This window comes from Heterodontus francisci, chromosome 28, assembly GCF_036365525.1.
Source record: "Heterodontus francisci isolate sHetFra1 chromosome 28, sHetFra1.hap1, whole genome shotgun sequence".
NCBI classification, from domain to species: Eukaryota; Metazoa; Chordata; class Chondrichthyes; order Heterodontiformes; family Heterodontidae; genus Heterodontus; species Heterodontus francisci.
Genome location: NC_090398.1, coordinates 31,928,066 through 31,953,714, shown reverse-complemented (window position 1 = coordinate 31,953,714; position 25,649 = coordinate 31,928,066). Strand labels below are relative to the sequence as shown.

The window sequence follows — 25,649 nt, the reverse complement described above, 5'->3', positions numbered from 1 at the left end:
CCAGTGTGATCAGACAGTGTGTAACCCAGGGAGGATGGACCCAGTGTGATCAGACAGTGTGTAACCCGGGGAGGATGGACCCAGTGTGATCAGACAGTGTGTAACCCAGGGAAGATGGACCCAGTGAGATCAGACAGTATGTAACCCGGGGAGGATGGACCCAGTGTGATCAGACAGTGTGTAACCCAGGGAAGATGGACCCAGTGTGATCAGACAGTGTGTCACCCGGGGAGGATGGACCCAGTGTGATCAGACAGTGTGTAACCCAGGGAAGATGGACCCAGTGAGATCAGACAGTGTGGAACCCGGGGAGGATGGACCCAGTGTGATCAGACAGTGTGTAACCCAGGGAAGATGGACCCAGTGAGATCAGACAGTGTGTAACCCGGGGAAGATCGACCCTGTGATTTAAAAAAAAATCTTTCTTGGGATGTGAGTTTCAGCTGATATTTCACCTAACTCCATATAGCTGCCTTTGCCCGATATCCCTTTCAATGAGATTAGCGAACAAAAATGTATTAATTTGCGGTGTAAATTTAGCATTTGGCCCAGCATCAATTGGTGTTTGCAGCAGAGAGTTCCAAGTTTCTACTACCCTTTACATGTAGAAGTGTTTCCACACCTCATTCTCCAATTTGTAGATTCTATCCCTTAATCCTGAATCCCCCAACCAACAGAAATGGCTTCTTTCTATTTACCCTAACTGTTCTCATAATATGTTGAAAACTTCACTCAAATCACTTTCTTAATTCCAGGGAATGCAACCCAAACCTCTGGAATCTCTCCTTGAAATTTAACCCTTGAAGTTCTGGTATCACTCTAGTAAATCTGTGCTGCACTCACTCCAAGGCCAATATATCCTTCCTAAGATGCCCAGAACTAACCACAGTACTCCAGGTTAATGTGTGTCTGGAGAAATGGTGCAGGAGAGAGTTTCAGATTCTGGGGCAATGGGATAAGGTCTGGGGCAGGATAGACCTGGAGAAGATGGAGAGGTTATACCTGAACACAGCTGGGATCATTGTCCTCACTGTATAGTTCACTGGTACTTTGGGAGATGGTTTAAGTTAATTGGGCAGTGGGGTGAGCACCAGAATAAAATGTTTTGAGGGGAAACTAGATGCACAGAGGACTGGGAGAAGCAAACAGCACTAATGTAAAGAATAGTGCAGTAATATGAGGGATTGGACAGCAGCCAAATATGAAACAGTCTAAGATGTGTTTGGAGTGCAGATACCTGAATACATGTGGCATGGTAAATAAGGTCGGTGAGATACAGGCGCATGTCGCCACATGGAAGAATGATACAATGACAGTAGCAGAGAAACTCCAAGAAGGAGCAAATTGGGAACTTAATATTCCTGACTACAAGGTATTCAGGAATGTTAAGAAGAAGGGATGTGTTTGCTGTATAGAAAAAAAAAAGCTATTGTAGCTCTGGAGAAGGTTGTTGTTGTTGCCGAGTGGAGAAGGACAAGAATGTATTCGATGACAATTGAGCAAAAATAGAGGAGCTATTGCATTACTAAGTAATATAGACCACCAAATAATGGAAAAGTGATTGAGGAGCAAATTGCAGGCAATTTATAGGAAGATGTAAGAACTGCAGTGAAGTGATGAAGGGAAATTTCAATCATCCTAATATAGACTGGGATAGTAACAGTGTAATGTGCAAAGAGTGGGAGAAATTCCTAAAATGTATACAAGAGAACTTCCTTTATCAGTATTTCCAGCCCAACAAGGAAGGAAGTTTTGCTGAATCTAGTTCTATGAAAATAAGAACATAAGAAATAGGAACAGGAGGCCCCTTGAGTCTGTTCCAGCATTCAGTACGATCATGGCTGATCTTCTGCTTCAACTCCACTTTCCTGCCCACTCCCCATATCCCTCGATTCCCTGAGACATCAAAAATCTATCTCGGATTTAAATATTCTTAATGAGGAAACATCCACAAGCCTCTGGGATAGAGAAATCTCAAGATTCCCTCTTTGGAATAAAGTGGGGAAATGTAGCATGTTTTAGTGGGAGAGCATTTGTGGAACCGTGATCATAATCTCATCCAGCTTCGAATAATAACAGTAACGGAAAAGGACGAGGTACAATCAAACATAAAAATACTTCAGTACAGGAGGACTCACTTTACTGAGTTGAAAAGGGATCTGGCTCAGATGGATTGGAATCAAAAATTGTCCAGCAAAACAATAATGAAAAATGGGAGGATGTCAAATAGGAGATGCTTCATCCAGAGTAGACACATTCCTATTGGAGCAGGGGAAGAAGGAAGGAACGGCATTCACACCTGGAGCAGCCTGGGTGATAAACGATATACAGGTTAAAATGAGACAGAAAAAACGGTTCATGGGAATTGTAAAGTTCATACAGTAGAGACAAAACAATGTAGAAAATGCAGAGGAGATCTTAAAGAGAATATGAGAGGCCAGGAGAGAGAATGAGAATAGATTAGTGGATAACGTAAAAGGAAACCCAGAATTGTTTCATAAATACATAATAATGAAAGGGTAGTCAGAGGAATAGTGGACCTGATTAGGGACCAAAAAATGAGAATTTGTGGAGGCAGAGGGCATGGATAAGGTATTAAATGAGTAATTTGCATGTGCTTTCACTAGGGAAGAGGAGGCTGTCAATGCAGCACGAAAGGAGGAGGCAGGAGTGATATTGAGTAGAATAAAAATAGACAAAGAGAATGTCCTTAAAAGGTTGGCAGTCCTTTAAAGTAGAAAAGTCATCAGGTCTGATTGGGATGTATCTGAATTACTGAGGGAAGGAAGGGTGGAAATTGAGGAGACTGTGACCACAATCTTCTAATCCTCCTCGGATGTGGGGTGGTGCCAGCGGACTGGAGGATTGCAAATGTTACATCCCTGTTCAAAAAAGGGAAGAGGGATACACCTGCCAACAACAGGCCAACCAGCCGAATGTCAATGATGGGGAAACTTTTGGAAACAATAATCCGAATAAAAATTAGTTGGCGCTTGTAAACTTATGCGCCAATAAATGAAAGTCAGTCCGGATCTGTTAAAGGCAAATTAAGTTTGCCTAAAGTCATCAACTTCTTCAATGAAGTCATGGAGTGGGTTAATGAGAGTAGTGGGTTGATTTTGTACACATGGACTTTCAAATGCTGCTTGACAAAGTACCATATAATAGACTTGTTAGCAAAATGAAAGGCCATAGGGTTAAAGGGACTGGTGGATACAAAATTGTCGAAGGGACGGAAAGCGGAGAACGGTGGTGCGATGATGTTTTTCAGACCGGAGAAGAAATATAATGGTGCTCCCAGGGGTTGGTATCAGGACCACTGCACTATTGTATGTATATTAATGACCTGAACTTGGGTATACAGGGCACAAAACCCAGTAAACAGTTCGGGGAATAATGACATGCTTCTGGAGGACATTGACAGACAGGTAAATTGGGCAAACACATGGCAGATCAAATTTAGCAGAAAAGTGTGCATGGTAAATTTTGGCAGGAAGAATAAGGAGAGGCAATATGGATGTAGTGAGGTACAATTTTAAACAAGTGCAGCAACAGAGACATGTTGGTGTACCTGAAGGGCTGGAGGCAGATCAAGTTGAGAAGGCTGTTTAAAAACCATATATGTGACCCTTTGCTTTCTTCGTACAGGATTAGATTAAAATAAAACAAGGAGTTTATGCTAAACCTTAACAAAACACTGGTTAGTACTCAGCTGGAATATTGTGTTCAATTCTGGGTACTACAATATAAGAAGGATATCAAGGCCTTGCAGAGGATGTGGAAGAGACTTACTGGAATAGGAGAAAGGGTGAGGGACTTTATTCTGCTGTAACCTGGAATACAATGTTTTGCAGATAACATATGAACTGAAATGGAGAATTCATCGCGTAATCAATGTCAGATTCAACACCCTGCTACAAGGGAAGGTGATCAGGACACAGGAACCAGTACCAGTGAACAAAGTCAGGTTCAACACCCTGCTACAAGGGAAGGTGATCAGGACACAGGAACCAGTACCAGTGAACAAAGTCAGATTCAACACCCTGCTACAAGGGAAGGTGATCAGGACACAGGAACCAGTACCAGTGAACAAAGTCAGATTCAACACCCTGCTACAAGGGAAGGTGATCAGGACACAGGAACCAGTACCAGTGAACAAAGTCAGATTCAACACCCTGCTACAAGGGAAGGTGATCAGGACACAGGAACCAGTACCAGTGAACAAAGTCAGATTCAACACCCTGCTACAAGGGAAGGTGATCAGGACACAGGAACCAGTACCAGTGAACAAAGTCAGATTCAACACCCTGCTACAAGGGAAGGTGATCAGGACACAGGAACCAGTACCAGTGAACAAAGTCAGATTCAACACCCTGCTACAAGGGAAGGTGATCAGGACACAGGAACCAGTACCAGTGAACAAAGTCAGATTCAACACACTGCTACAGGGGAAGGTGATCAGGTCACAGGAACCGGTACCAGTGAACAACGTCAGATTCAACACCCTGCTACAAGGGAATGTGATCAGGTCACAGGAACCGGTACCAGTGAACAACGTCAGATTCAACACCCTGCTACAAGGGAAGGTGATCAGGACACAGGATCCAGTACCAGGGAACAAAGTCAGATTCAACACCCTGCTACAAGGGAATGTGATCAGGACACAGGAACCGGTACCAGTGAACAAAGTCAGATTCAACACCCTGCTACAAGGGAAGGTGATCAGGACACAGGAACCAGTACCAGTGAACAAAGTCAGATTCAACACCCTGCTACAAGGGAAGGTGATCAGGACACAGGAACCAGTACCAGTGAACAAAGTCAGATTCAACACCCTGCTACAAGGGAAGGTGATCAGGACACAGGAACCAGTACCAGGGAAGCGACTCATTCTCCCAGAGATGTAATACTTGAGAATAATACAAGTATTGAACGAAATACAGGTTAGTAGAATTAAACTCATTACAGTTGTTCTAAGAATATCTGATACCTCAATTACTAAAGCAAAACTCTCCATTCCTTTACTGACCAACAAAAAATATGTAATAGACGTGGAACATGGAACAGTAGTTCACAGCTGTACTAGGTGCATATTCTGGATTCTCTTTGCTGCACCTGTCTTTTATTATTTCATTTTGTTAAGGAAGAAGTGCTAATGAGGTAGTAATTGCTTTTAACGTGCAAAATAGGCACTGCCCCGATCCGCCCGCGCTCGCACCCCGATCCGCCCGCGCTCGCACCCCGATCCTCCCGCGCTCGCACCCCGATCCTCCCGCGCTCGCACCCCGATCCTCCCCCGCTCGCACCCCGATCCGCCCCCGCTTGCACCCCGACCCGCCCCCGCTCGCACCCCGATCCGCCCCCGCTTGCACCCCGATCAGCCCCCGCTTGCACCCTGATCCTCCCGCGCTCGCACCGCGATCCGCCCGCGCTCGCACCCCGATCCGCCCGCGCTCGCACCCCGATCCGCCCCCGCTCACACCCCGATCCTCCCGCGCTCGCACCCCGATCCTCCCGCGCTCGCACCCCGATCCTCCCGCGCTCGCACCCCGATCCGCCCGTGCTCGCACCCGGATCCTCCCGCGCTCGCACCCCGATCCGCCCGTGCTCGCACCCCGATCCGCCCGTGCTCGCACCCGGATCCGCCCCCGCTCGCACCCCGATCCTCCCCCGCTCGCACCCCGATCCTCCCGCGCTCGCACCCCGATTCTCCCGCGCTCGCACCCCGATCCGCCCGCGCTCGCACCCCGATCCTCCCCCGCTCGCACCCCGATCCTCCCCCGCTCGCACCCCGATCCTCCCCCGCTCGCACCCCGATCCGACCGCGCTCGCACCCCGATCCTCCCGCGCTCGCACCCCGATCCTCCCGCGCTCGCACCCCGATTCTCCCGCGCTCGCACCCCGATCCGCCCGCGCTCGCACCCCGATCCTCCCCCGCTCGCACCCCGATCCTCCCCCGCTCGCACCCCGATCCTCCCCCGCTCGCACCCCGATCCTCCCCCGCTCGCACCCCGATCCGACCGCGCTCGCACCCCGATCCGACCGCGCTCGCACCCCGATCCTCCCGCGCTCCCTGCTTCAGTATCTGAGGAGTTGTGAATGGTACTGAAAACAGTGCAATCATCAGCGAACATCCCCACTCCTGACCTTATAATGGAGGAAGGGTCATTGATGAGGAGTTGAAGATGGTTGGGCCTGGGACACTTCCCTGAGGAAGTCCTGCAGCCTATGGTGCAACCTAACAGTGTGTGAACATTTATGTAATAGTGATAATATGATTGAGTTTAATTCGTGTTTTGAAAGGGAGAAACGCGAAGCAGCTGCTAAGATTCCAGATTTAGGTAAGGCTGACTTCAATATGATGAGACAAAGACTGTCAACAGTAAACTAGGCAAAGCTGTTAATGGGTAAAATGATAGCGAATCAGTGGGAGGTGTTAAAAGAAGAATTTGTGATGCAGAACCAGTTTATATCCCTAAGACTGCACTCGATCAAATGCTGCCTTGATGTCAAGGCCAGTCACACTCTCATCTCATCTCTGGAGTTCAGCTCATCTGTCCATGTTTGGATCACGGCTGTGATGAGGTCAGGAGCCGAGCGGCTCTGGTGGAACCCAAACTGAACATCAGAACTGTCAATGATACCTTCAATAACTTTGCTGATGATTGGGAGCAGACTGATGGGGCAATAATTAACTGGATTATATTTGTCCTGCTTTTGTCACAGGACATACTTGGGCAATTTTCCACTTTGTCGGGTAGGTGCCAGTGTTGTAGCTGTACTGGAACAGTTTGTCTAAGTTAGTCCTGGAGGACAGGTCTTCAGTACTACTGTCAGCATATTTTCAGGGCCCATAGCCTTTGCTGTATCCAGTGCCTTTGGACGTTTCTTGCTGTCACTTGGACTGACTCTAATTGCAGATATCCTAACTATAATCTTCCAAAGTTCTCTCGAGTCGGGAACCATTCTTTTAGATTTGAATATTGTGCTGCTATTTAAGAAAGGTGAGAGAGTGAAACCAGGGAATTAGAGACCAGTTAGCCTAACATCTGTTATCAGGAAATTACTAAAGTCTGTCATAAAGATAGAGTGACTGAACACCTTGGAAAATTTTCAGCTGATCAGATAGAGCCTTCAGAGATCTGTAAAGGGTAAGGTGTCATGCTTTCGAGAATTGTGACAATGAAGAATTACAGACTGCAGCAGAAGAGTTATAAAAATTGACTTTGCCTTTCAAGAAAATGGATAATCCTGCAAATGATGGCCACACATGCATTCGGATAGTGGCACATTGTCTGTTTAGAACAAAGAATATCTTCAAAGCTAAGAGCTGTCAATTGTTCCCATCCTACACCCATCCTGAAACATTCCTGAGTTGAATGGAATAAAAACAATAAAGGCCTGAAATACTCGGCAGGTCTGGCAGCATCTGTGGAGAGAGAAGCAGAGTTAATGTTTCAGGTCAGTGACCATCAGAAATGTCAAAGGCTGGAAATGTAATAGGTTTTAAGCAAATAATGCGGGGTTGGGCAAGAGATAAGCATAGAGAAGTCCCCCTCTGAACTTTCTGCACTCTGTTCTCTCAGGTCTAACCCCGACAGTGCCATCAAACCTGCAGACAAGGGTGGTGCTGTTATTGACTGGTGTACCAACCTCTACCTTGCAGAGGCTTAGCACCAACTCTCAGACACTTCTTCCTACTTCCCCCTGGACCATGACCCCACCACTGAACATCAAGCTACTGTCTACAGGACTGTCACTGACCTCATCTCCTCTGCAGATCTTCCCTTTACAGGTTCTAACCTCATAGTCCTGCAACCCTGGACAGCCCGCTTCTACCTCCTTCCCAAAATCCACAAACAGGACTGTCCTGGCAGACTCATTGTTTCAGCCTGTTCCTGCCCCACTGAACTTATTTCTTCCTATCTTGACAATAACTTTTCACCCCTGGTCCAGTCTCTTCCCACCTGTGGTGGTGCAGTGATAATGTCACTAGACTAGTAATTCAGAACCCAGTTCTGGGGACATGGGTTTGGATCCCACCACCACAGATGGTGAACTTTGAATTCAATTAATAAATCTGGAATTAAAAGCTGGTCTAATGATGACCAGGAAATCACTGTCGACTGCTGTAAAAATCCATTTGGGTCACTAATGTCCTTTAGGGTAAGAAATCTTTTCCTGGTCTGGCCTACATGTGACTCCAAACCCACAGCAATGTGGTTGACTTTTAAAAATGCCTTCTGAAATGGCCAAGCAATCTGATCAGTCCAAGGGCAGTTAGGGATGGACAACAAATGCTGGCCTTGCCAGCGACACCCACATCCCACAAACAGATAAAAAAAATCCGTGACTCTTCTGACACCCTACGTCATTTTGACAATTTCCAGTTTCCTAGCCCTAACCGCCTCCTCTTCAGTATGGACGTCTAATCTTTCTACACCCCAATTCCCCACCAGGATGGTTTGAGGGCTCTCTGCTTCTTCCTTGAACAGAGGCCCAACCAGTCCCCATCCACCATCACCACTCCTCCACCTGGCTGAACTTGTTCTCACATTGAACAACTTTTCCTTCAACTCCACTCACTTCCTTCAAGTAAAAGGTGTTGCTATCGGTACCCGCATGGGTCCTAGTTATGCCTGTCTTTTTGTGGGATATGTCGAACATTCCTTGTTCCAGTCCCACTCAGGCCCCCTCCCCCAACTCTTTTTCTGGTAAATTGATGACTGTGTTGGTGCCGTTTCATACTCCCGCCCTGAACTGGAAATCTTTCTCAACATTGCTTCTAATTTCCACTCTTCTCTCACCTTTACATGGTCCATCTCTGACACTTCTTCCTTTCCTTAACTTCTCTATCTCCATCTCTGGGGATAGGCTGTCTACTAATATTCATAAGCCCACTGACTCCCACGACTACCTTGACTACAATTCTTCACACCCTGCCTCCTGCAAGGACTCCATTCTATTCTCCCAGTTTCTCTGTCTCCGATGCATCTGCTCTGCTGATGCAACCTTCCACGACAGTGCGTCTGATATATCTTCCTTTTTCCTCAACCGAGGATTCCCCCCCACTGTGGTTGATAGGGCCCTCAACCGTGTCCAGCCCGTTTTCCACACTTCTACCCTCACCCCGAAGAACGGCGACAGGGTTCCCCTTGTCCTCACTTTCCACCCACAAGCCTCCACATCCAAAGGATCATCCCCCGCCATTTCCATCACATCCTGCGTGATGCCACTACTAAATGCATCTTCCCCTCCCTTCCCCTGTCAGCATTCCGAAGGGATCGTTAGCTCCGCGACACCCTGGTCCACTCTTCCATTACTCCCGACAGCTCGTCCCCTTCCCACGGCACCTTCCCATGCAAATCACAGGAGGTGTATTACCTGCCCATTTACCTCCTCTCTCCTCACTATCCATGGCCCCAAACACACCTTTCAGGTGAAGCAGCGATTTACTTGTACTTCTTTCAATGTAGTATACTGTATTCGCTGCTCACAATGTGGTCTCCTCTACACTGGGGAGACCAAACGCAGACTGGGTGACCGCTTTACGGAACACCTCCGCTCAGTTCGAAAGCAGGACCCCGAGCTTCCGTTTGCTTGCCATTTCAACACACCCCCCTGCTCTCATGCCCACATCTTTGTCCTGGGATTGCTGCAGTGTTCCAGTGAACATCAACACAAGCTCGAGGAACAGCATCTCATTCCCCGATTAGGCATGCTGCATCCTGCCGGATTGAACATTGCATTCAATAATTTCAGAGCATGAAGGGTTAGTTATTTTTTCTTTTTTACTTTTTATTTGCTTGTTTTATTTTGTTTCATCATTCATTTTTTTTAACCATGTGCCTACCCACTGCTTTTTTCATGTTTGTGCTTTGGGCCAGGCTGTTCTATTGTTCTGTCAATTAACACCCTCTGTGCTTTGTCTTTTACCACACCATTAACGTACCATTTGTCTTTGCCCCATGATCTTCTGGTCAGTTATTCTCTGTGACCTTGTCTTATCAACACTTTCTCTTTGGTTATCTCTTGCCCCACCCCCACTTTATTTGTTTGGTAATGCTCACAGGAGGTTTCAGCTGTTTGATATCAGAGGAAATGTAACAGTTTGGATAGAATACCGACAATGTGTTTAGTTTTCTCCATTTGTGTTCACAGATCCGAACTCCACAATCACTGATTTCCTGACAAAGTGCGACGATTACCAGCTGTTCAAGTTGATGAAATTCTACCGGGACAGACTAGAACAGGCGATTGAAGAAGGAGTGGAGGGACTTAGTCTCGTATTAAAAGAGGAGGACCATTTCACTGGACAAGAGCATCAAGTAAGTGGGAGGGATACAGAATGAGGTTAATTTGTTCCAATGTCACAGAACTGATAGAATATAGTCACATGGGAGCATAGGAAATGCTGGGTAAAAAATGACCAAGGTCTGACTCGCCTTCTAACATTTGGGCAGTCACATACTGCACTGATAATGGAGTTGTTAATTGTTAACTGATCTTTATCAGCTAGTCTACAACAGACCCAGGTATGTGGAAAAGCCCAGAGGTGGAGAGCTTTGGGAACCAGAGGTCAAAAGTCACCTGTTCCTTCCAAGCGTGTTACACTCACCACGTTTGGGTCCAGTGACATAGTGATCATGTTACTGGATTGTTATACCAGAGATCTGGATCAATAATCCAGACACCTGAGCTCAAATCTCACAGTGGCAGTTTGTGAGTTTGAATTCATTAAATAATATTGGATATTTGTCAAAACCCAGCTGGTTCAGTAACATCCTTTAGGGAAGAAAACCTGCCGTCTTTATCCAGCCTGGCCTACCTGTGACTCCAGACACAGTGGTGTGGTTGACTCTTAACTGCCCTTTGAAATGGCCCAGGAAGTCACTCAAACTGCTACAAAAAAGTATAATAGTAAAACCAGGTGGACCGACCAGAATCGTATTCAGTCACACAGCCCGCTGACCCTCCAAATTCCTCAGTAACATCTGCAGACTTGGAAAAATATTGAAAGAAATTATCCCACAGCTCAGTTAAGCAACAGCCTGACCTAGGTATGATCAAGTCTAACCATCAATCAATATCCCAGACTCCTCCATCACTATTCCTAGGTATGTCTTTTCCCACCAGACAGAACGATGGGAGATGCTGGTCCAGTGATATACAGTAGACAAGGTTGGCCACGAGAGACCTCAACATTGACTCTGAATCCCGTGAAATCTCATGACCTGAGGTCAGACATGGACGAGGAAACCACTTTCTGATTATTGTCCACCCTCAGTTGAGGAATCTGTATTCCTTCATGTCACGTGGAACAAGAATTTACTCTGGAGGGGGTGAGGGTGGAGAATCTGTAATGTCCATCAAGAGTGGCTCAGTAGAATCACTCCTGACCGAGCTGGCCAATCCTGAAGGACATATCTGGCAGACAGGGCATGCAGAGGATGGTGAAAGAACCAACACAAGGAAAAAAATCTACTTGTCCTCACCCATCTACCTGTCGCAGATGTATCTGTCCATGACCGTATTGGTAGGAGTGATCACCACACAGTCCTTGTGGAGACTAAGTCACGTTTGGGAACTGATGACTCCTCCATCATGTTGTGTGCACTACCACCGTTCTAAATGTGATGATACAGAATAGATCTATCATCCAAAACTGAGCATCCATGAGGTGCTGGGAGCCACGAGCAGCAGCAGAATGATATTTCACTACATTCTGTGACCTCATGGCCTGTCGTATCCCTCACTCTACCATTATCATCAAGCCAGGGGACCAACTCTGGTTCAATGAGGAGAGTAGGAGAGCATGTCAGGAGCAGCACCAGGCAAACTGAAATTGAGGTGCCAACATAGTGAAGCTACATCACAGGACTACATGCTGAACAGCAGAAGTGGCATGCTGTAAACAGACAAGCGATCCCACAACCAACAAATCATAAAACTTCATAGTCCTGCCACACCCAGTCATATAGTGCTGGACAATTAAACAACTAACTGAAGAGGACGTTCCGCAAACATCTGCATCGTCCATAATGGCGGAGCCCAGAGTGCAGAAAACAAAGCTGAAGCATTCGCAGCCATCTTCAGCCAGAAGTTTCAAGTAGATGATCCATCTTGACCTCCTCCTGAGGTCCACACCTTCACAGATGCCAGTCTTCAGCCAGTTTTATTTACCCTACGTGATAAAAGAAATGGCTGAGTGCACTGGACACAGCAACTTCTATGGGCCCTGGCGATATCACATCTGCAGTGATGAAGTAACCACATCTCTAGGAAGCAGTTCCAACACTGGCAGCTGCCTGACAAATTGGAAGAATTGCCCAGGTCAGTCCTGCTCCACAAAAAGCAGGACAAATCCAATCCAGTCAATTACTGTCCCACAGGGTACTCGCAATCATCAGCAAAGTGATGGCAGGTGTTGTCAACAGTTCTCTCAAGAGGCACTTACCAATAATCTGCTCATCGATGCTCAGTTTGGGTTCCACCACAGACACCCGGCTCCAGACCTCATTACGGCCTTTGTCCAACCCTGGATAAAAGAACCAAATTCTGGAGGAAAGGAGAGAGTGTTGGCCCTTGACATCAAGACAATATTTGACCGAGTGTGGCATTAAGGAGCTCGAGCAAAACTGAAGTCAATGGGAATCAGGGGGAAAACTCTCCACTGACTGGAGTCACATCTTTCACAAAGGAAGATGATCATGATTCTTGGAGGCCAATTATCTCAGCCCCAGGCCATCGCTACAGGTGTTCCTCAGGGCAGTGTCCTCGGCACAAACATCTTCAGTTGCTTCAGCGATGACCTTCCCTCCATCATAAGGTCAGAAATGTGGATGATGATTGCACAGTGTTCAGTTCCATTTGCAACTCCTCAGATATATGAAGCAGTCTGTGCCCACATAGGGAAAGACCTGGACAACATTTGGGCTTGGGCTTATAAATGACAAGTAACATTCGTGCCATACAAGTACCAAGGTACAAATCAGGAGTGTGATGGAATACTCTCCACTTATCTGGATGAGTGCGGCTCCAGCAACACTCAAGAAACTCGGCACCAAAACAGCCTGCTTGATTGGCACCCCATCCACCACCTTAAACATTCGCTCTCTCCACCATCGACGCACAGTGACAGCAGTATGCACCATCGACAAGATGCACTGCAGTAACTCATCAAGGCTCCTTCGACAGCACCTTTCAAACCCATGACCTCTACCACCTAGAAGTTCAAGGGAAGCAGGTGCATGGGAACATCACCACCTCCAAATTCCCCTCCAAGTCACACACCATCCTGACTTGGAAATATATTGTCATTCCTTCATTGTCACTGGGTCAGAATCCTGGAACTCTAACAGCAGTGTGGGTGTACCTTCAACACATGGACTGCAGCGGTTCAGGAAGGCAGCTCACCCGCACCTTCTCATGGGTAATAAATGCTGGCCATGCCAGAGGCATCCACATCCCATGAATGAATAAATAAAAACTGTCATATCTTAAATTACACTAATAGTGCATCTCAAAATGTTATTTTCTGAAATATATCTGTCTAATTCACAGTTGAATGAATCAATACTAACTCCAACCTCCCTAGTGAGTGTGTCCTACAGACTGACTGTTCACTCTGTAATATTATTACGAGAGATTAGTTGTGAATTTACCCTCCTTGAAGCTCAGGCTGTGTCCTCTGTTTCTACTGTACTGGACAAAGTGAAACAGCAATCATATCACCTCTCAACATTCTCTTTTCCAATGAGGACATTCCCAGATTACACAATAGTTCCTCAATTCCAACCACTCCCTTCTCTCAGTTATTCTAGTTTCTCTTTTCAGTAGCAACATTAACGTTTTGTACTGAGGCAACCAGAATTATACACAGTCATCTAAGTGCAGTCACATGAATGATTTTCGGAAGTGACAGGATTATCTCATTCTTTCAGCTCAATCTTGCACTGTTAATACACCCCAACATGTAATTTGCTTCCCGGCTGCCACTGAGAATTGTTGCAATGTTAGATCTTCAAATTGCAGATTGTTAAAGGATAGAAACCGGGAAATAGGAGAGAAAGGATAAAATGGCAAATACCATGAATCTGAAACAATGTTCGGAAGAGGTGAAAATATTAGTGGATCCATCAGTATCTGTACAAAGAACAGGGTAGTGGTTCGAGTGTAACTGGAGTCTGGACTGAAAACAAAGGGAAAGAGTTTTAGTAGGACTGGAAAAAAGGAGAGAACAGAGGCAATAAACAGGATTTGGAGGGAAAACTTGGAGCAAGACATTTACAATTACCACGGACTTCAACATTTTTAACCACGGACCACTGGTGTCCGTGTGCAGACACATTGTCAACTCCTGCTGGCCACTGCCTGAGGCGAAGACAGACTGTCTGTGATTTCAGCATCCACCCTCAAGCTGAACTCCATATCCGACATTCTCTTCATCACGATGATCCCCTACTTCTATCTATGTAACATTGCCAGTCTCTATCCCTACTTCAGCCCATCTCCTGCTGAGCCCTCGTCCATGCCTCCAGACACGACTATTCCAATGTTCTCCTGCCCAGCCTCCCACCTTACACACTCTGTAATCTTCAGCTACTCAGAGTCTGCTGCCTGTACCCTGTCCCCTCCAGGTCCCATTTCTGATATCACATGTGTGCTCACATACCTAGAATGGCTTCCAACCCTCAGGCCTTCAGTTTAAAATTCTTATCCTTCTATTTAAATAACTTGATGGTCCTGAGGCTTCCGATCACTGTAACCTCCTTCAATTCTCGTACCTCTGGAATTTTCCATTGCTCTGACCCTGTCCTCTTGTGCAGCCCTTCCTTCACATCACCACTGGTGCTCAATCTTTCAGTTACCTTGGGCCCCACGCTCTGAAATTCAGTCCTGAAACTGATCCCCATCCCATTCCTTCTTAAAACTTACCTTTTCTTTAGGTTTTGGTCACCTGTGCCAATTTATCCTGCTCTGTCTCGGGCCCACTGTCTGATTCAGCCTCTGTGGTTGTTTCTTAGGTTGTTTCTCGACATTAAAAGTCCTATATTAAATGTAATTTGTTGATGGAAGTCCTGACTATCCATTGCTGGATATGTTCTCCTGGTTACTGAGGTTTCATACTGGCAGCGGGTGTACAAAACATTGAGTATCTGACATCTCAATTACTGAGGGGAATATATATGGAGTGATTGGATTTTCAGTATTATAATTATTGGTCGATTCTCCTGACTGATAAATCAACAGGGGTTGTTTCGATTGGTTAGTGATAATTTCTCAGACAGTTTTCTCGCTGCTTCCCTCCATTCAGAATCGTCCTTCCCTGTCACTTGAGTTCTGATTCACTGCTGTTTTATTTCTGAGTAAATCACAAAGTGTGACAGCAGGAAGTAAGTGTGAGAAACAAGTGGATCATATTGTCAATCAGTATCTGATGTCATGTTGGATACTGAAGGACAGAGAAAACTAATCCCATTAAAATACTGCAGATTCTCAGTGATTCCTCACTCTCCTAGAACAATACTTCTGATTTTCAATTTAGTTTTATCACATTTATTTGCCATTAATGTCTGAATCAAGATGTTTACAGAATATTCAGCCCATGTTCAGAATGGATCAGTACCCGGCCCAGTGACTGCTTTCTGTGCTCAAAACTGAGAATTCAGATATTCATTATTATTCTTTACAGAAAGTCACTGAGCTCGTGGAGAAGGGAAACCGGGCAGACAGTTCCAAACTTCTCCTAAATCTGGTGATGGAGAAAGGCTCTCGGGTCCGAAGGCTGATGTGGGAATCCTTTGTGAAAATGTGCCACAGGTTACCAAAGTTGGAGAAAATACTGAAAGAAATACAGGAACTCGGTACGGTAAAATCACACACTGAATTCAACTTCAGATTCAAACACTGCAGAATTTACTATAATATTACACAAATCTGATTTCATGAAAATTGATTGATTTAAACAGGTTGTGATTCATTTGATTATATGGACATCGCACGTGGTTTATCTGAATTACCCAGCCACCTGAAAGGTAAGTGATGACATGGAGATTTCAAACTGTTTATTTCACTTCCGAGAATCAGAATGATTGACTGTAGCCGTTTGTTTAAGAGATTGACAGAATCTGGGAATCAGAAAATCAAAGGCTGGAGAAACAAGATTGAACATCGTTTGGATTTGTTGTCAATTCTCAATTATTCTGCACAGATTCAAGTTACAATTCATATGATTTCTGTCATATCCTGTAAATATGTGAACATTGTATTTCACTTAATCCAGCTGCTGATTATTATTATTTCTGAAGTCTTACACACATCTGGCAGGATCCTGATAAGCTGTGAATCTTAATACAAACCTCCTGTGTGCTGCACGGATGCTCTGGGCTCACAGTAAAGAGCAGTGCCTTGACCCAGATGTTAAGGGTTCCCGAGCAATATGTCCCACCAAAATGATGAGCAGGAAGAGACCAGATGGTCCATCAAACCTACCCCACGCCATGAAGGCTCGACCATTATGGCTAAACACTTCATCCCTCCCTTACCCCTTACCCCCACAAGGCACCATCCCCACAGTCAAGCAAAAAAATGGAAACACCCAGAGCCAATATGGGAAAATGTGCTCGGTAATATTCCTCTCTGACCCCCCACCCCCACCCCGGACCAATCCAGGAGATCACATGGACCACATTTTACCTATGAAGACACTTACCTTCTACATGATGAGATCTCTGTCCCAGTCAGGAACCGGTCCAGCTCCCTCTTGAAGATATACAGAGAGTCAGCAGCCAGCAGCACATTCCAGAGGCTCACAATTCTCTGGGAAAGAAGAACCATCGAACATCCAGTTTATTCCTACATTTACATAGTTTAAATGTGTGTTTGCTGGTCCTCCCAATCTGATAAACTAGAATAATCTATCAACAGAGACTCTATCCAGCCATTCAGTTATTTAATAGACCTCTATCAGGTTGCCTGTAAGTCTGAACAAAGAACAAGGAACAGTACAGCACAGGAACAGGCCATTCGGCCCTTCAAGCCTGCGCCAATCTTGATGCCTGCCTCAACTAAAACCTTCTGCACTTCCGGGGACCGTATCCCTCTATTCCCATCCTATTCATGTATTTGTCAAGATGCCTCTTAAACGTCGCTATTGTACCTGCTTCCACCACCTCCCCCGGCAGCAGGTTCCAGGCACTCACCACCCTCTGTGTAAAGAACTTGCCTCGCACATCCCCTCTAAACTTTGCCCCTCGCACCTTAAACCTATGTCCCCTCGTAACTGACTCTTCCACCCTGGGAAAAAGCTTCTGACTATCCACTCTGTCCATGCCGCTCATAACTTTGTAAACCTCTATCATGTCGCCCCTCCACCTTCGTCATTCCAGTGAAAACAATCCGAGTTTTTCCAACCTCTCCTCATAGCTAATGCCCTCCAGACCAGGCAACATCCTGGTAAACCTCTTCTGTACCCTCTCCAAAGCCTCCACGTCCTTCTGGTAGTGTGGCGACCAGAATTGCACGCAATATTCTCAGTGTGGCCTAACTAAAGTTCTGTACAGCTGCAGCATGACTTGCCAATTTTTATACTCTATGCCCCGACCAATGAACGCAAGCATGCCATATGCCTTCTTGACTACCTTATCCACCTGCAAAGCCACTTTCAGTGACCTGTGGACCTGTACGCCCAGATCTCTCTGCCTGTCAATACTCCTAAGGGTTCTGCCATTTATTGTATACTTCCCACCTGCATTAGACCTTCCAAAATGCCTTACCTCACATTTGTCCGGATTAAACTCCATCTGCCATTTCTCCGCCCAAGTCTCCAACCGATCTATATCCTGCTGTGTCCTCTGACAATCCTCATCACTATCCGCAACTTCACCAACCTTTGTGTCGTCCGCAAACTTACTAATCAGACCAGCTACATTTTCCTCCAAATCATTTATATATACTACAAAGAGCAAAGGTCCCAGCACTGATCCCTGTGGAACACCACTAGTCACATCCCTCCATTCAGAAAAGTACCCTTCCACTGCTACCCTCTGTCTTCTGTGACCGAGCCAATTCTGTATCCATCTTGCCAGCTCACCTCTGATCCCGTGTGACTTCACCTTTTGTACCAGTCTGCCATGAGAGACCTTGTCAAAGGCTTTACTGTAGTCCGTATAGATAACATCCTCTGCCCTTCCTTCATCAATCATCTTCGTCACTTCTTCAAATACTTAATCAAATTAGTAAGACAGGACCTCCCCTTCACAAAACCATGCTGCCTCTCGCTAATAAGTTCGTTTGTTTCCAATTGGGAGTAAATCCTGTCCCGAAGAATCCTCTCTAATAGTTTCCCGACCACTGACGTAAGGCTCACCGGCCTATAATTTCCTGGATTATCCTTGCAACCTTTCTTAAACAAAGGAACAACATTGGCTATTCTCCAGTCCTCTGGGACCTCACCTGTAGGCAATGAAGTTGCAAAGATTTCTGTCAAGGTCCCAGCAATTTCTTTGCTTGCCTCCCTCAGTATTCTGGGGTAGATCCCATCAGGCCCTGGGGACTTATCTACCTTAATGCTTTGCAAGACACCCAACACCTCCTCCTTTTTGATAATGAGATGATTGAGACTATCTACACTCCCTTCCCTAGGCTCATCATCCACCAAGTCCTTCTCCTTGGTGAATACTGATGCAAAGTACTCATTTAGTACCTCGCCCATTTCCTCTGGCTCCACACATAGATTCCCTTCTCTGTCCTTGAGTGGGCCAACCCTTTCCCTAGTTACCCTCTTGCTCTTTATATACGTATAAAAATCCTTGGGATTTTCCTTAATCCTGTTTGCCAATGACTTTTCATGACCCCTTTTAGCCCTCCTGACTCCTTGCTTAAGTTTCTTCCTACTGTCTTTATATTCCTCAAGGGATTCGTCTGTTCCTAGCCTTCCAGCCCTTACAAATGCTTTCTTTTTCTTTTTGACTAGGCTCACAATATCCCGCATTATCCAAGGTTCCCGAAACTTGCCAAACTTATCCTTCTTCCTAACAGGAACCTGCTGGTCCTGGATTCTAATCAGCTGACGTTTGAAAGACTCCCACATGTCAGTTGTTGATTTACCCTCAAACAGCCGCCCCCAATCTAAATTCTTCAGTTCCTGCCTAATATTATTATAATTAGCCTTCCCCCAATTTAGAACCTTCACCCGAGGACTACTCTTATCCTTATCCACAAGTACCTTAAAACTTATGGAATTATGGTCACTGTTCCTGAAATAGTCCCCTACTGAAACTTCGACCTCCTGGCTGGGCTCATTCCCCAACACCAGTTCCAGTACGGCCTCATCCCTCGTTGGACTATCTACATACTGTTTCAAGAAGCCCTCCTCAATGCTCCTTACAGATTCTGCCCCATCCAAGCCCCGAGCACTAAGTGAGTCCCAGTCAATAAGGGCGGCACAGTGGCACAGTGGTTGGCATCGCAGCCTCACAGCTCCAGGGACCCGGGTTCGAGTCTGGGTACTGCGTGTGCGGAGTTTGCAAGTTCTCCCTGTGACCGCTTGGGTTTTCGCCGGGTGCTCCAGTTTCCTCCCACAGCCAAAGACTTGCAGGTTAATAGGTAAATTGGCCATTGTAAATTGCCCCTAGTGCAGGTCAGTGGTAGGGAATATGGGATTGTTGCAGGGTTAGTATAAATGGGTGGTTGTTGGTCAGCACAGACTCGGTGGGCCGAAGGACCTGTTTCAGTGCTGTATCTCTAAATAAAATAAAAATATAGGGGAAGTTAAAATCACCCACCACCTTTACATCTTTCCAAAAGCTGTCTACATATCTGCTCCTCTACCTCCCGCTGGCTGTTGGGAGGCCTGTAGAAAACCCCCAACATCGTGACTGCACCCTTCCTATTCCTGAGCTCCACCCATATTGCCTCGCTGCATGACCCCTCTGAGGTGTCCTCCCGCAGAGCAGCTGTGATATTCTCCTTAACAAGTAAATGCAACTCCCCCACCCCTTTTACATCCCCCTCTATCCCGCCTGAAGCTTCTAAATCCTGGAACATTGAGCTGCCAATCCTGTCCTTCCCTCAACCAAGTCTCTGTAACAGCAACAACATCATAGTTTCAAGTACTAATCCAAGCTCTAAGTTCATCTGCCTTACCTGTTATACTTCTCGCATTGAAACAAATGCACTTCAGACCACCAGTCCCGCTGTGCTCCACAACATCTCCCTGCCTGCTCTTTCTGTTCGTCTTACTGGCCTTATTTACTAGTTCCCCCTCATTTATTTCACTAGCTGTCCGACTGCTCTGGTTCCCATCCCGCTGCCACACTAGTTTAAACCCTCCCGAGTGACGCTAGCAAACCTTGCAGCCAGGATATTTGTGCCCCTCCAGTTTAGATGCAACCCGTCCTTCTTGTCCAGATCCCATCTGTCCCTGAAGAGATCCCAATGGTCCAGATATCTGAAACCCTCCCTTCTACACCTGCTGTTCAGCCACGTGTTTAGCTGCACCATCTTCCTATTTCTAGCCTCACTGGCACGTGGCACAGGGAGTAATCCCGAGATTACAACCCTCGAGGTCCTGTCTTTTAACTTTCTACCGAACTCCCTAAACTCCCCCTGCAGGACCTCGTCACTCTTCCTGCCTATGTCATTGGTACTGATTTGTACTACAACCTCTGGCTGTTTACCCTCCCCCTTCAGAATGCCCCCTGTCCGTTCAGAGACATCCTTGACCCTGGCACCAGGGAGGCAACATACGATCCTGGAGTCTCTTTCATGTCCACAGAAGTGCCTATCTGTGCCCCTGACTATAGAGTCCCCTATAACTATTGCTCTTCTACGCTTTGTCCCTCCCTGCTGAACAACAATGCCGGCTGTGGTGCCACTGCTCTGGCTGCTGCTGTTTTCCCCTGATCGGCCATCTCCCCCAACAGTATCCAAAATGGTATACTTGTTGGAGAGGGGGATAGTCACAGGGGATTCCTGCACTGACTGCCTGCCCCTTCTAGCGGTCACCCATCTATCTGCCTGCACCTTGGGTGTAACCACTTCTCTAAAACTCCTGTCTATGACGCCCTCTGCCACCTGCATGCTCCTAAGTGCATCCAGTTGCCGCTCCAACCGATCCATGTGGTCTGTGAGGAGCTGCAACTGGGTACACTTCCTGCAGATGTAGTCGTCCGGAACGCTGGAAGTGTCACGGACCTCCCACATCACACAGGTGAAGCACTTCACCCCTCTAACTGACATTTCTAGCACTAATTAATAAATTAATTTAAAATAAATAAATACTGATTAAATCCTGACTAAATTGTTATAACTATATGGTCCCTTGTGCTAGATTCCTACTATAAATATTAAATGCTAACTAAATACAGTAATCTCCTCCCTCTGGTTTAGTTACTCTACTTATTAATTAGTTAATTAGGGTTTTAATCAATTTTTTTCAATGTTTTATTTTCAAATTCAGTAAAAAAGTTCCCTACCAGCCAATCAGGTCACAGCTTTCCTGTGACGTCACTTTCAGTTTTTTTTTTACCAGAGGTAAGTTTTTTTATACTTACCGGTCCGGAACGCTGCGCTCCGAGTCTTCTCCCAGTCAGCTGTGCTCTTTGGAAGCTCTCGGCTCCCCTCACTCTGAGGACAGATAGGAAATGAAAGGAGCTCCTCACTCACTCCTTCTCGAGCTTCCTCACTTACCAAGCTTCCACTGTAGCACTCTAATGCAACCCAAGGCAGCACTCCAGTGCAAACAAAACCTGTGCTGCTCTAAAATAAATAGACAAATGTCCTTGACCTTGTCTCAGTAGCTCAGGTTCCCTAAGATAGGAATCATACCTGAAGATTTCCTCTGTACCTTTTCCAATGGCACTATATCATTCACCATGTGGGGGAACCAAGACTGGGCACAGTATCCAGATGTGGTCTGACCAGTGACCTGTACAGTGTCAAAGTGGTGCCTTCTCTTTTATACTGAGTGGTTCTATTAATATAACCCAGTACTTTGGTAACTTGAGCAATGATTCTTTGCATTGGTCATTAACCTTCAGTGATCTGTGTACAATAACACCAAGATCTTTTTTCCCTCTCTCACTCTCTCACTATTGATGCTTCCGAATGATTCCTGTGTTCTCTGATTGCCCGATCAATATGTGTGGCACTACATTTAACTAAATTAAATGCCATTTCCCATGTTTGCTTCACTCTCCTGGCACATCTACAATGTTTTTGGATTTGATTGCCCTCCTCGACCGTTTTAACCGTTGTACATATGTTAGTGTCATCTGCAAACCTACTTCGCATCCTCCCAACGCCACTGTCCAGGTCATTAATACAGACGGTGAAGAAGTAGCAGGTCTAGGACCAGTCACTTGTAACATGTCTTCAAGCTGAATCACATCTGTTAATTATAACATTTTGGCTGCAGGATTGAAGACAATTCCTAATCCAGAGTTTCAAATTTCTACTGATACATCAAGATTCCATCTTCTGAAGTAACCTAGTGTGAGAAACCTGATCAAAGACTTTCTGAAAGTCCAAGTAGACGATGTGCACAGGATTTCCCTCATCCACCATCCCAATGACTTCCTCAAAAAAAACTCTGCAAAATTTGTTGGGCAGAAGCTATTTTCTCAGAAGCTCAGTTATGAATTTCTATTGGTCCCTTCATTTCCCTGTAAACATAAAGGACATTTCTTCTGATCCCATTAACATCTTCCCAATAAGGGATGTCAGGCTGATAGGCCTGTAGTTCCCTGGCTCTGATTTGTCTCCTTTTAAACTGTAGGGAAAGAGGTGGAGAAATGTGAAACATTAAAATGTTATCATTTCACAGCAAAGAATGAGACATCAGAGTGTGTTTGATCCAATCTGAGAATATATGTTAATGTTCACACAATAGAACATTAATCTGTGGAGAAATGTGAGGAAAAGACAATGTTCAGAGTGACTGGAAAGTTAGTTATTGGCCAACTTCCTAATGACAGTGAAAGAGAGAATCTCATTCTACTCAAAGAATAATCCTTTAACTCTGGAGTTGTTTTTGAACCCAATGTAATGACTAACAGAAACATATTTTTAATTTCCCAAGCCTGCATTATAGGAATTCAAGACCAAAACAAAACAATGCAGTATAATTATTGGTAGAACAGTTCAGATGAACTGTGAATTTTTTCTGCTTTAACATTACACTGAGTGAAGTGCGCAGTAGTTCAATTTCTAATTCTAATCAGTAACATGACTGGACTGTTATAAAAACACAATCAATGAATGTATGTGTAAAACTGCTGAATAATTGTTAGCTTCCAGTCACCTGTAATTTTAATTAGGAGCATAGGAACAAAGGAGCAGGAGTAGGTCATTCTGCCCATTGAGCCTGCTCCACCATTCAGTTAGATCATGGCCGATCATTTACCTCAATACCACTACCCTACGTTATCTCCATATCTCTTGATGTTATTAGCATCCGGATAGCTATCAATTTCTGTCTTGAACATGCTCAATGATTGAACTTTCACAGCCCTCTGGAGTAGAGAATTCCAAAGATTTCCTACCCTCTGCGTGAAGAAATTCCTCCTCAAATCAGTCTTAAATGGCCTATCTTATTCGGAGACTAGGTCCCCCGGTTCTAGACTCACAAGCCAGGAGACACATCCTACCTACATCCACCCTGTCACACCCTGTAAGAATTTTGTATGTTTCAATGAGATCACCTCTCATTTTTTGAAAATCTAGATAATACAAACCCAGTTTCCTCAATCTCTTCTCATAAGACAGTGTCCCAGGGACAAGTCTGGTGAATCTGCATTGTACTCCCTCTATGGCAAGTTTATCCTTCCTTCAATGAGGATACAAAAACTGTGCACAATATTCCAGGGTTGGTCTCACCAAGGCTCCATACAGTTGCAGCAAGACATTTTTACTCCTGTATTCTCATCCTCTCACAATGAAGGCCAACATACCTTTTATCTTCCTAATTGCTTGCTGCACCTGCATGCTCGCTTTTAATGACTCATGAACAAGGACACCAGGTCCTTTTCGACATGAACATTTCCCAACCTCTCACCATTTAAGAATTACTCTGTTGTACTGTTTTTTCTACGAAAGTGGATAACTTCATACCTATTCACATTGTAGTCACCAAGGTGGGAGTAATGCAGTGCTAATTCAGTCCCACTACTTCACGGGTCACAACATACTAGTAAAGTTTCCTTCCTACTGAAAATTAGCCAAATTAAACACTTTATTTATCCCCCAGAATAAAGTACACCAAACCAGGTTTCTTTAAACAACAACAAAATTAACTATTTACTAATAAACTAAATCTTAAACAGTAATGGGTTAAATCTGTATGCATAAAAAGATTTCATAGCTTCTTATTCTTCCTAGCCCTCATGCACACACACATGCATTCAAAAATCGGTTAACTGGGGGAAAAAGCTTTTTGATGTTCAACTATTTCTTAGCAATAATGAGATAGTTGGTGGTCACGGGCTGGTAGGATATTTCTAGATCGGAGAGGGATCCCAGAGTCGAATAGTCAGATGCTACTCGAAGTCTCTCCTGGCGGGTTTGATGAACAGTCTGTGATGGGTAGGCGTTCAAGGTAATTCATCTGCAGCAGGCATCAAACGGGTCTTTCAGCAAAGGATGCAGCAACAGCTCTACCGAAATTTTAAAGTAACAGTCTAGCAATAGAAGCTTTCTTGAAATTTCAAGATCTCCCAAAACACAAACAACAGGAATCACTCTTGAGGCAGAGATTTTCCTGAACGTGGAGGCAATAGCAATTTGCTACCTTTAACAATGCAGGGCTTCCTCTTAGCAAAGGAGCCTTTCTCCATAGAGAGCAGCAACTCCTCTTTCTCTGGGTCTTTTCCTCTCCAGGGCTGTTTTTCTCTCTCCAGGTCGAACACAGCCACAACTCAGATGTTGGGTTCCCTTTCTTAAGAGAGACAAGTCTTCTTTTCAGGGAGAGGTCTTTTTCTGGTCTGCAAAAAGAAAAACGAACAAAAAAAAACAACTGCCTGCCAGTTTGTTCTGCCTCCTGCCTGCCCAGCACTGGTCGCTCACAAAGCAAAAGTGAAACTGAACTCTTAACAGTAAGTCAGGTGACCTGTCATTTCCCTTGCTGTTGTTTGGAAACAGGTTGCCTTGCAATCTATGCCCACCCAGTTCAGCATTCAGTGCTCTCAGAGAGAAATCCTTTTTTCTCCTAGTCTTTCAAAACACAAAACTCCAAGTTTTCTTTTGAAAAACAAAGCACTTGTAACACCTCCGCCCTTGGCGAAATGAAACACCATTCCTGAATGCGTTTCATTACAACGTAAAACAGAAATTGGAAAAAACAGTATAAACACATTTTCGCATTCATACCCATCATTCATTCTACTGGTAGTTAACACAATTTTTCTTTGTAGCTTTGTTGCTCCTGGAACTGAAATAAGGTTAAATTTCTGACAAAGCATTGGCGATAACATCGTTTTTTTCCCCAAAATGTGTCCAATCTTCAAATGATAAGGCTGTAACAATAAACGTTATCTTTATATTCTGGCATTTTGGTTTAAACATTTTTTTTTTTACAAAGGTTGTTTCCATCAGCCAATTGCAACCTTCCAAACATAGTCTCCCGGTTTTTTCATGTTTTGTTTCCAAGT

General features: G+C 45.2%; 1 protein-coding gene across 3 annotated transcripts in view; it reads left to right on the top strand.

The window, feature by feature from the left end:
* The window catches only part of LOC137385170 (NACHT, LRR and PYD domains-containing protein 3-like), a 67,981-nt gene that overhangs the window by 5,904 nt on the left and 36,428 nt on the right, over positions 1-25,649 (top strand). For 2 of the 3 annotated variants that reach the window (XM_068060139.1, XM_068060141.1), the window contains exons 3-6: positions 3,855-4,943; positions 10,162-10,328; positions 15,695-15,866; positions 15,972-16,037. In XM_068060139.1, coding sequence (XP_067916240.1) covers positions 3,872-4,943; positions 10,162-10,328; positions 15,695-15,866; positions 15,972-16,037 — 1,477 coding nt within the window. In that variant the 5' untranslated portion in view covers positions 3,855-3,871. The remainder of the gene's footprint in view (positions 1-3,854; positions 4,944-10,161; positions 10,329-15,694; positions 15,867-15,971; positions 16,038-25,649) is intronic. The other variant, XM_068060140.1, reaches the window with a different exon arrangement.